Below are 12,540 nucleotides of genomic sequence, written 5' to 3'. Positions count from 1 at the left end.
AACTTGACGTCTTTATTTCTTTGCACCGGATCTTTGACGCATTTCCATCTTGCAACACTTTCGTTGCCCTGCGTGTCGTATCTTAAGGTACATTGACGCAAAGTGTAGCATTCTAAAGAGAACTAAGCTAAGACTGCCATTTTAAGTACAGTATTGTGGATTTGTGTTGTTTGTGGTCTTGTGTTAAATCTATATAAGGAATACTTATTTTTAATATACAACTTGTGTGGTGTCTATCTGTACTGTTGTCACTTGATTACTGTACGTGCGCACAAATGCTTTACACACTGCCTATGAGATAAGCCTATCTGCTCGTACCAAGCTACCAAGGGGGTGAGCAGGGGTTATTTTAGGAGTGTACCTCCTTACACTGACTGGAGGCAAGGGTCCATATTTGTCACAAGTACCTACCTGTTCCAACTAGAGACCCCCAAATCTAACAGGCCCACTAAGGGCTTCCATTAATGCTGCAACCAGATTGATTAGTGGTACAAAAAGAAATTATCAAAATCACTAAACTGGTTGCCATACGATGCAAGAACACAGCTAAAGATTGTGTGCATAACTCACAAAGCCCTTCATTTCAAGACCCCCATTTATCTGGCTCAAAAACTAGAATTATCAGGGTGTTGCAGACCGTCACATAGTGCAAGTTCACTGTTCCTGAAACCACAGATTTTCGACAAAAATAGAACGAGTCACTGAGCTTTCTCAGGCATTGCCGCAAAGATTTGGAACTCACTTCCTCCGGAAGTCCGTTGAATCTTATACACTCCTTCTGTTAACAAGCATTGGCATAGCCAATAGGTCTCGCATTTGGGACCTTATAAGTGTTTAGCCATTCAACAGTTGGTGTTGTTGCACCAAGGATATTCTGCTGCATAACTAAATACTTATAGGGTCCAAAATGCGAGACCTATTGGCTATGCCAACGCTTGTTTGTTTTTTGTTGCTGTTTTGTTTAAGTTGCCAGATCTACAATAGCTGGACATGGTTTTTGTGAACAGTTCTTTGCATCAAATGAACTTGTTTTCATTGCTCTGAATGGTGTTTCCATTCTGGTTGTAGGAAGTAGTCATTCCCGGGGGTGTGGGTGCTGCCTAGCTGTGCGCATGCGCCGAACTTTGAAAATGAGAAAAATCCTGGTGCAGGCGCAATTTACAACTGTGGAGTGAGTGAGCCCCAGGTAGAATGACTCACTCACACAGGAGTCAATCAATCAATCAATCAATCATGCCATTTGTATAGCGCACTACTCACCCGGGAGGGTCTCAAGGCGCTTGGCGGGAGGGGTATGCTACTGCTCGAACAGCCAGGTCTTGAGTTGTTTCCTGAAGGCGAAATGGTCCTGGGTCAGCCGAAGGTGGATGGGGAGGGAGTTCCAAGTCTTGGCAGCCAGGTAAGGGAAGGATCTTCCTCCGGCGGTGGCTCTTCGGATGCGTGGTACGGCTGCGAGCGCGAGGCTGGTGGACCGTAGCTGGCGGGTGGGCGTGTAGAAGGTCAGGCGGTCGTTGAGGTACTTGGGGCCCAGGTCGTGGAGAGACTTGTGTGCGTGGGTGAGGAGCCGGAACGTGATCCTCTTGTCGACGGGGAGCCAGTGCAGGTTCCTCAGGTGGCTGGAGATGTGGAGTTGGAGATGGAGATGGATTTCATGCACTGCACCTGCATACTCAGCATGGGTTAAGGAAACTCGACCCACTCCCTCCCAGGCATCGAACACATATTTACCAAAAAACTCTGAGAAGAGCCTGCCTGCTGCACTGACGGCTGGTGGTGCATGTGCCTGGTGAAAGCGTTTACCGACGGCTGGTGGTGTGTGTGTGCCTGGTGAAAGCGTGCACTGACGGCTGGTGGTGTGTGCCTGGTGGAAGTGTGCACCGACGGCTGGTAGTGTGTGTGCCTGGTGAAAGTGTGCACTGACCGCTGGTGGTGTGTGTGCCTGGTGGAAGCATGCACCGACGGCTGGTGGTGTGTGTCTCTGGTGGAAGCGTCCTTGCACATATATGTAACTAATGTTCTTTTCCCACTATTTTTTCCTAACTACCCTAATTGTGAAGTGCTCTGATACTCGCCTAAGTCATGTTCGTGCTATACAAAACTTTATAAATAAAAATTAAATAAAAAGTCGGCCTCAAGGAAGCCCACTCAGGGAAAACAGTCTCAGCTTCGGCTGTCATTAGTTTACACCAACACGGAAGCTTAGCTATTAGGCTATCACTAAATGTATACATTTGGGGCACATTCCTGAAAGGGGATTACCTGACCGTCTCGGAAGCGTGTTAGGTGTTGCCTGACATAAATTCCACCGTCATGAAGAATTCATTGGGATGCACAATATTTACATAACACAGGTGTGCTTCAGCATCCTGGAATGTCAATAGAATCCCTCGCGAGGTGCGCGTGTCACCGGTGGCGGTGGCGGAAGCGGGAGGCACGTTCCTGACTGTGTGCGCGACTATTATTATGAGCATACAGCTGTTACAGTGTCGGTAAATATCCAATTAATATTGCTCACCAAGTGGTTCAACCGGAGTTGTGTGTTCTTCGGCATGTTATTTACAGTGGTACCGCGGTGCCACCTCTGTCAGATGCCCGGCGCTCAACAGGTTCGACCAGCCGCCGACTTTCACCCGCTCGCTGAAGTACAGGGCTGTACCATTTACCCGGGAGGATCCAGCCGTGAGCAGCCTAGTCCCGGAGCTCCGCACAGGCACGGCTCAGCAAGGCTCAGCAGGGCTCAGCGCATCGGGATCAGAGGGCCCCAGTGGAGTTTATTGTTGGCAATTTGGCACATTGGATTTAGAAGCCGGGAGAACCATTCCCAGCTCCCCTGTCTTACCAGTTAGGGCTGTCCGGGTCAGGACGGCAAGGGAAAGGTCCCAAAACAGGTGAGTGAGCGTCTGGTGTGTGTCTGTCGCTTGTATGGGCCCAAGGTGTATACATTAACTTCAGATTTTGTTTATGTTACGGACCTCTGAAGAGATCCACAGAAAAACAATTAGAAAATAAACATATTAGCATTTAGAGTCACATGGTATGTATAGGGAAACCCAAACCTCGTTAAAACTACAATACTGTAATAACCATAAAATCAGTATAAATTTAAAAAACACTTAAAAAAAGTAAAAATTCTATAGCAAAACATTTAATTAAGTAAAAACTCTATAGCAAAACATTTAATTAGAAAGCGCATAAATTAACGGTAGTGCTTCAGTAACAGATCATATAGATAGCTGCAAGCCTATGGGCCTCACACGTTTTCGATGGTGTAATAAAAGCGATGGACAGACAAATAGGACATGGTTGAACTCTTGAATCCTGTTATGGCATAAATTAAATTCAGGGGAGATTCCATACTATTTGGCCATGAGGGGGTTGAGCGGAAGCATACCCAACCTCAGCTGGATCCAGAAGCGTCTCAACCCATCAGGCAAGTTCTAATAAATGTATGGTTTCACACTATTTACTGTGATGGAGTTGGTATATACTGGAACCCCCTTTTTTAAGGCACGTCTCCCTGTCCAGGCGAAAGTCTAATGCCCATGTAGCTTGTTTTAGGGCAGCTTTTAATTGTGGCACTGTTAGTGTGAGGACAAAGTTGGGATCTAAATGTAATTGATCAACACCAAAGAGGACATTTCAATATAATACTGACTTGTCCTTCTTATCGCCTAAAACGTCTTCCTTTATAAGTGACCTTAGTGAGTTTTCCTTAATCCTCACTATGCAGGCAACCCAGCGTACTACCACAAACAGACCTTGGACATATGCACTTCTTAAGCACATTTCCAGGCTTAAGGCAGCCACTGACATTGCCGAATTAACCGAATATATATTTCTTAATATTTGCCCTTATTTGAGAAGCCCAATTTAGCCACTCCAATCGGCTCCTACCCATACAGTAGGCAAACAGGGAATTTCGCTCGATAGCCCTCGAGGAGATAAGAGAAATGTCTTCGATCCACAGCCCTAGAAAGAGCACCCAATCCTTTGACCTGGCCTGAGCTTTACTCTTGTTGTTCTCTATATGGGCATTATCACTAAGATTGCCACAAATTGTCTTCCCCAAAAACATATAGCAGTTTACTATTTCACATTTTTGGGAGCCCATAGATCTAGAGAAATCAGTATATTTGGGTTTCTTCTTGCCACGGAAACACATGATTTGACTTTTCCAGATGTTAATCTTTAGGTGATGGGTGTCAGAAAATTGTTGTAACGCCTGCAGACGACTAATTAATCCTTTAGGGGTACGATTTTAAATTATTATATTGTCTGCGTATAGTAGGCAGGCTATTACTTTGCCACCAATGGATGTTGCTATACCCTCTCTCTGTAATAGATAGCCTGGGAGATCCGAAATGTATAGCGAAAAGAGTATCAGGGCTAAGAGGCACCCTTGTTTTAAGCGAGTTTGAGTTGTTATTTTTCCAGGGGCTGTCATTTATGGTCCTTATCTTGTTGCCTGTATTTCCTACAAAGATCTGACTCTATTGATGGTAGCATAAAGTCTTCATCAAAAGTGCCAAAGGCTACTCTTTGTGAGTAGAAGGGATTACCAAACCATGGCCCTAACATGCATAACATACACCCCAGAAGCAGCTGGCACACTGTCCCAGTTTGTGTTAATCACTGCTGTTCCCTTAGGAGCGCTTGGGCCGGCGTCTTAGCCACATTAGTTATGGACGTACATACCAGAAATTATAATAAACCACGCTGGCATTTCCTGCCTAAAATTTGTCACGTTTCCAGCAGTACAGGCCTGACTTTTACAACATACTTCACACATTCGTTTGATGATACGGCTGCCGCCATGGACACATTTGCTATTCCCATGACCCCTTTGACAATGTAAGCATGTGCTTCAAAAGGCGAATAGAGAAGTTAAATTAAATGTGTTTGTGAGTACTCAAATTGTATTCTGGTACTGGCGCTCTCCTGAAACTTTGTTTACAATATAGGAGTTTTGTTGGATCGGTGTGTTTATATGAAAAAGTAAAGTCCTCTGTTCAGCTTTCGTGCGATTTAACGTAAATCCACTACAGAAACGCATTTAACATACTATGTATGCACATTCATGAGCAAATAGTATTTTGGTTTGTTATACTGTGCATGGTACACACTGATGTAGGTATTCAGGGATCTGGATTCCCAGTGTTTCAAAGTATTCCAATGGTGCATCCACACCATTGCTGTTGGCTGTTTCTGTAGCTCTTTGCATTCCTCCCGGTAGAAAATAGGGCTTTCCCACCTTTCTACCTCCAGTGGAACACCACCTGGGTCCTGGCAGATTTCCACCGCCTAGTCAGGAGCCACTTAGCGAGTATAAGCGCCAAATCGCAAAACCGTGCCAACACCTCAGTGCCCTAAGGGCGAGGATAGATGCCCAAAATACAATTCTCAAATAGTAGCCAATTATCTCTCCCAGTCAAACCCTTTAATGCAGAACTGATTTGTGTTCAGTAGGAGGAGAATGCAGGGCAGGCCAATAACATATGCAACAGATCAGCATCTGGGTCATGATAATGGGGCCTTGCTGGTGAAACTGTAGGACACATGGCATGAATCCTGGGTCATGTGAGGTATATGGGGTGCAAAATAGAGAACTGGATGAATTTAAATCTGGATTTATGGAAATAAAAGTGGTATAAAACTCCACTGGAAGTCCATCTGTTACTGGGGTTTTATTGCATTGCAACTCCTTAATGCATTCACGAATTTCACCAGCAGCCAGTGTGGCCCGAAAGCCTCCATGTCTGCAGCGGGTATATGCAGCAGGTTCAAGTCACGTAAAAAGGCGTGAATGGCTAATAATCCATCAGGGAGAGGAGCTAAGTAGAGGTTCACATAATATTTGCTGACAGCCATATTAATGTTGAGTTGTGTAGTTGCGTGGGTCATCTGAGGGGTAAGGATATCAAGGATAGGAACGGGTGCAGGTGTCTCTCTGATCATCTGGGCCAATAAAGTACCAGATTTCTCAGCATCTGTATGCGATTACTGCACTTGCACCCAATAATCGATAACACACAGCCGCTCAAGGAGTTCTGCGTAATCGATCATCACTGCTTGTAGCTCCGATGCATGTGTCACATACGCCACTACGGCTTACTCCTGCAGACCCAACTTGCCCTCTACGTGGTTCATCTTCCGGAGGACAGTTGAGCCAATTGATGTTCCTCTCATCACTACCTCAAATGCCTCCCACTCCACTAATGGCGTGGAGGCAGTGTTAGTGTTTTCCCTACGTAGGTATCCATTGTTTTTGCTAACACGTCTTGAAATACCCCGTCTTCCAGTAATCAAGAGTGTATTCTCCATGTGGGAAAGGGGGTTGGCACCCGGCCCCAGGACACCATCAGTTCCAGAGGTTTGTGCTCTGATAGGGTTTTTCCTAAACATGTGTCAAGAGTGACGTGAGTTAGAAGTGAGGTGGTGCAGAGTATTTAGTCTAATTGCACATGTAGGGTGTGTTGTGGGGAAAAGAAGGAGTATTCACGCATTCCTTCATCAGATGTACACCAGGCATCTGAAAGAGTCCATCCCTGTACCCAGGTTTGCAGACCTTTGGCCTGGCGGATCAAGCCGTACCCGGTAAGGCGGGGCGTGAACGATCAAGGACCACATCAAGCATTGCATTGTAATCCCCACCCAGGATCCAGAGATACATTGTCCAATCTGCAATTACCATGGACAGGTGTGCGAGGAACATGTCCTGCTCCGTGTTTGAGGCATATATACTTCCAAGCACCACAGGTAATCCACCCAGGGTGTCCTGACGTGGAGTGTATCTATTGTGTATATCTATTCTAGAGTCCATGGCCATGAACGGTACCCCAGAATGGACCCATACAGCAGTTCCCAATGCAAAGGCAGAGTATGAAGTGTGGCAGGCATGCCCCCTCCATTTCCACGCAGGGTGTGAGCCTCTGAATTGGTGAGGGCAGGATGTGCGGTTGTCGACAACGGAGCTGGGTATTTTATGGCTTTTGTGTATGGATCACAAACCTCTAGCAGTAGCAGGTCAGCCCCACAGGACTGCCACCACGCCCCAGCCGGGACCTCCTCAGGCTTCTTCACCCACATCGCTGCCGTGACACTACAGGCCAGGCAGAGCCGCTACAGGACAGGCAGAGCCGCTACTACAGGCCAGGCAGAGTCGCTACAGGCCAGGCAGAACCGCTACTACAGGCCAGGCAGAGCCGCTACAGGCCAGGCAGACAGCTCTCCCTCGTATTCTACAGCCCCATGTAGGTTGGCGGGCCTCTGGCCTCTGAAAGGGGTGAGGGCCAACCCGGGACCGACAGGCACCTCCGGTATCATGGCTGCTGCCTCTGTTATTTTCTCGCGATGCATCAGGACCACAGTGGGCACACACAGGGCCAACGCCGGCCGCCCCACTCCTGCACAGGAGACCTGAGGAGCGGGCCTGTTGTAAAACTGCACGTGCACGGCCCCACGGGTCCACTCCGGCACGGTCCCAAGGGTCCACTCCTGCAGGGCCGTGGTCTCCACCTTGCACGTATAGCCGCGGGCAGACACGCCAGCAGGGAGACCGCGCGTTTCGAAGGTTGTGACGTCAGACTCACATTCCCCTCACCGTGGGCAGCGGTGTGGCGCCCTCATATAGGCGGTGGAAAGCGATTGCCATAGGGAGCTTGCTGATTATGCAACCCTGATCTTCGACAGATGACCACACCCCAGCACGTCTTTAGACTGATAATGTGCAGAATAATGCCCGTCACTTCCTCAAACAGTCCCATGTGTATGAGACTGTTTGTTCGGCCCTCGGAGGCAGCACGTGCTGCTGAAGTTTCGGCAACTAAATCACCTACCTCTCAGCCCACAGTGGGCATAGGAAGACGTTGTCAAGAATTTTGTTTTTAAGCTCTCAGTGGCTTTTCAGACATGCTTAGCTGCGGCTGCTCGCATTGTAAACTTCTTGTAGCATGTCAGCTTCTCCAAGGAGTGTTATGTGGTTTAACCCGTCACTTCCTACAAAAAATAAAGGTAAAAAGTAAATAACTGAATTTTATTTTGCATTTCACAAATCTGCCCTGTAGAGCAATGCCATGATACAATCAGCCATTTCTGACTTTTCAGCCAACAGCATGTTACACTGTGGGGTTTGTAGTTTTGCTTTTAAGAATTTAATTTTGCAATTAAACCTGCAGCATGCAATGCTGCTATTGGCTAAAAGTCCCTCACTAGCATAAGGTGTTGTAAACGACATGGAACCACTTGCCAGTTATATTTGAACATTTTACAAAGTTGTCTTTCCATTTCAAAAGCTGCTAGCTTAACATGTAAAAGTAAAAGTAAACTCTGCTAACATATTTTGTAAGGTGTAATCACATCATCCATCAAAACAAGCCTTGGAAATGTAAATATTTTGCCATTTGTGTAAAGAATGTTTCACACCCAGCTTCACAACCTAATAAAGGTAAAAACATGGACAGCAGCAGTTCAAACTTCCCTCGCACAAACGATAGGTAACAGACAGGTTTCAGTAGCAGAAGGAACATTACACAATTCTTTCACACATACAGGTGACTAATACACGAAAGAGGGAGTGAGAGGAGTTAAAGGACTTGTTCAAGAAGTACAGCACTCATGGCTGAAATAGCCAAACCGCTTGTTGAATTTGCATACATTCATGTACTCCGACCTACCTAGTATGGTATGCTTCATCAGTGTGTTTCACAGCTAGCAGAGAGGAGCATCAGGGAGTCATGCTGTTCACAGGTGGTACAGTGTATCTTTGTAATGGGTCCCCTAGTTTTGGGGGAGGTTACGTCTCTTATAGCAACATTTATCTTCTACCCTTGTTAAACTGTACGATCGTTAATGAAAGTGTGTGTAGGTGAGCTAAAAATGTTTTTACTGGTGTCTCCCCAACACAAGATTAAAAAAACAGGAGGCTCAAGCAACCAACCCTTTCCTTCTGTGTTTACACGACTTGGCCCTCTTATAATGTGCCTATGTTTCAGGACTAAAGATTTCTGAAATCAAATATTGTTACCCAGCCACTTGTTCATAGATCATATTATGTAAGTACATTCAATATATATTTTATTTTTCATAAGTTGGATCAACAGCAGTAGAAAGATCACTTTTTCATAGACCAGAGTGACCATGGGTAGAAATAGTGGACGCTTTCCTCTTTCGGAGGGCAGGTACAGCTAGGGTGGCAGCAGCACACACCTTCTCCATCACTGGGCAGGTGTACACCATGAAGCAACAGTGCAAGCTTATCAAAGAACATGTGTAGTATGGAAGTAGCAGAGCAAGCTTCCCTCTCTCACAGAACTCAGCATGTGCAACCTTCCATTGCTTGCAGAACAGACCCAGCAGGGCACACTAGTACAAGCCTTCATCACTCACAGAACATGAGCATGAGAGATATGTAGGTTACAAATAGATCCCTGGAGAGGGTACTTAATTCACTGAGCGAAATAGGTGGATGAGCACATGAATATGTGAGATATGACATCATTCTCACTTGGGTGACATTCCATTTCGGCATTCTGATGGTCTTGCTGCTGTGACTCAGAGACCTGCAGTTTGTGTTGATTCTTTGTTTTTCCGCATTTTGAGAAGTAGCCATTAGCCAGTAGATCTTGTTATTTGGAGATGCAATGCCACAGCCTAAATAAGTATCCGTTAAACATGCATGCGCAGCAAACGCGGTGCAATCCCAGCCTTGGTGCTGCACCTGTGTAAAATATTGAGGCCTGTCACTGCTTGTCACATTCATTCCTGAGATGCCCTGTCAGTGTGTATAAAATGTATAGCTTGTTTCCATTGTTTGATACACCTGCTGGTCTGTCGCTCCGCAGAAACATGAACAAGTCTCACAATGAGGGGTCTCCACTTATTGTCAAAGAAAGGATCATGCCGGGAACGCCTCCCAGAATCAACAAGTTCACGGACAGCGGACTGAAGAAAAGGTAAGAACAAATGTGTTGTCATGGTGGTTGGTGGGTGAGTGGAGCTTTGCCACCTTGTTGGTCCTCAGAGCCTACTGTTAAAACCTGAGTGCTGCAGATGTACATCCCAGCAGGTGTGAGGTGTATCATGAGCTCCAATGGCAATGTTGTAAAGACCAGTAGAATTCTGTAAAAGTTTGTGACTTACCCACCCACCTATGTGCCTAGACATGCATTAGGAGTGCATCAACCCATAGGCACCCTCAAGAAGATAAGTAGCCCATGCATTGATGGGAGAGCACGTGCACATGTGGAAATACTACTCAAGGCTGTTACAAGTCACAGAGCACGATCAAAATGTAAGTAGCTATTGGTGACCTGCATCTCTTACAAGCCCAGTGCTTCTGCTGTAAGAACAGGCGATATATGCCGGGGTTTGGGGTGTTCTTGTAGCAGCGAGGAACTCATCCAGGCAGCAGCTGGCTTAGGGTAGCAGAGCCAGCCTTGTTCCTTTTAATGGTAACGCAGTACGAGTACAGCATAAGAAGCCCATATCATTGAAAGAGTTCATGGAGAAAAAAATGTCTGACCATTGGGATAAAGAAAAAGAAAAGCGAAATGCAAAACATCTTAATTAGACCACGAAAACGCATAAACCTCAACTGAGGTCTGGAGCGAGTTAAACGAAACAAAAATATAGGCAATTTTCTTATTTTATTCGTCAAGGTCTTGCTCTCATTGCTGTTACTTTTTGGCCAGAAAGTTCTGCATGAGAGGATTTACTAATCAGTTAATTCTATAGTTGCTTTAATATTGGTGAAACTATGATCAAGGCATGTTGTCACATCTTGTGGTGAATGTTTCAGGAACGTCAATGTCAGAGGGAAAGTAAAGATTTTGCTAAACAGTTCAGTAAAACATGACAATATCCCTGGCCTTCCAAGTATGAGCTGGCTCTTCTCACACCCATGGATATCCAAGGCAAATAATGACCAGCACAAGAGCTTCTGGAAGTCTGCCTATGGATCCGGTGTTCCCTCTGGGATCCTTTACTGTGCTTTTACTTCCTTGTGTCTGTCACAAGTGTTTTGGCATTATGATTGATTGTGCCCACATCACTTCATACAAGGACAGTGGCTCACACCCATGAGCCTTCTGTGAAGATCCTCCTTCTATTATTTCTGAAACTAAAATCCTTTCCCTAACCTTCTGAGTTCACCTCACTTTTTTACTGTTTTGATAACTTATAAGGTTTAGGTCACTTTCCTCTCACTCTCTGCCTCACCCCACCACTCTATACTATCCAAGTCTATTACAACACAGAGTTTCTGGTGCTTATCCTTTCTTTGGGTTGTTTCTGGCTGGTCTTTGTGGTCCTGGTGATGTATGGTCTCAACACCCTTGTCGTACCACAGTCACACAACGTCTGTTTTCTGCTGGCTGTTCCATCCCCTATGTGCAAGAGCAGCCAATGGCCCACCTTTCTCTTCGCCATTCCCCTTAGAGGAAACTGACTGCAAAAAAGTATAATTATATAATATATATACATATATATTTTGCATACCTAACTGCAAGAAGTGCATTTATTTCAATGGGTTCTACAAGTCTATGAATCATTGTCTTTGAAGTATATGGTATAGTTTTTTTATATCCACCAGTAGAACTGTCACAAATTGAAAGCGAGGGGCCCTTCAGAAAGAAACTTGAAGCTGGCTTTTTACGCTTTAGCCTTTCAATTTTCTTTTTCCTCTTTACTCTCCATATAGCGCTAAGACACTCTTTTAGATTAGCCACGCACTTAAGAAAATCACAGCATTCATTCGTTCATTCACTAAAATGGGTAGGTCAACCCTGTTGTGTCACATTCCTGGGAAAAGAACTCCTAACTGAAACCAACGCTTTATTCAGGCTAAGCCACAGGGTCATTTGAAAAAAAACAAGATTACTTTGCTATGTAGTGTCTCCAGAATCAATACTCAAACTATAATGCTTCTCAGGGTTTTTTAATCCTAAATGAACAAAGTATTGCTTGGTTTATAGCATAATCTACTGTCCTGCTGTGTAAAAAGCAGAATCTACTGTCCTCCTGTGTAAAAGTTTCTTTTTTTAATAATATGTATGTGAGCTGGTGGAAAGCACAATGAGTTTTTCGTGCAAGGGCCAGGGGTACTGCAGCACCCCCAAAACGAAAATGCTGGAGTTCAGAAGATGAATATACAATAAAGATGCCTTTATATCTTATCTTGACTGAAAGGTCAAATGTCAGGCTCTGTCTTCAATTTGCTGTTTATTCTTTTAGTGCAGAGATTGGTGTTAGCTCTTCTTTCTTTGACTGCAAAGTGAGAGGATTTTTTCCTGTGAACTGTGTGACAATCTTGCTGGTGTGAAAGGAGGGGCTGTAGGATATTTTTTTTCCTAACACATAACAAAACTTAAACTGTGCGGAAGTTAGTGAAGCACAAAATATATCATCCGTTAGGAAAGCACAAATAAATCACTTTCTTGTGTAATTCTGAAATGTGATGGAAAAAAATGATTTTAATAGGATCAAAACAAATCAAGACAATTTACTTGGCGATGTGCAAATGATAAATATTCACTCAAACCCGAT

General features: G+C 45.0%; 1 protein-coding gene across 1 annotated transcript in view; it reads left to right on the top strand.

The window, feature by feature from the left end:
- The first annotated feature begins 2,606 nt into the window (after positions 1–2,606).
- TRPV3 (transient receptor potential cation channel subfamily V member 3) overlaps positions 2,607–12,540 on the top strand; it is a 90,265-nt gene continuing 80,331 nt past the window's right edge. The window contains exons 1-2 of the mRNA XM_078683589.1: positions 2,607–2,888; positions 9,840–9,950. Coding sequence (XP_078539715.1) covers positions 9,844–9,950 — 107 coding nt within the window. The 5' untranslated portion in view covers positions 2,607–2,888; positions 9,840–9,843. The remainder of the gene's footprint in view (positions 2,889–9,839; positions 9,951–12,540) is intronic.

Source organism: Lissotriton helveticus, chromosome 3_1 (assembly GCF_964261635.1).
Source record: "Lissotriton helveticus chromosome 3_1, aLisHel1.1, whole genome shotgun sequence".
NCBI lineage: Eukaryota > Metazoa > Chordata > Amphibia > Caudata > Salamandridae > Lissotriton > Lissotriton helveticus.
This window is presented reverse-complemented; position numbering and strand designations above follow the sequence as displayed.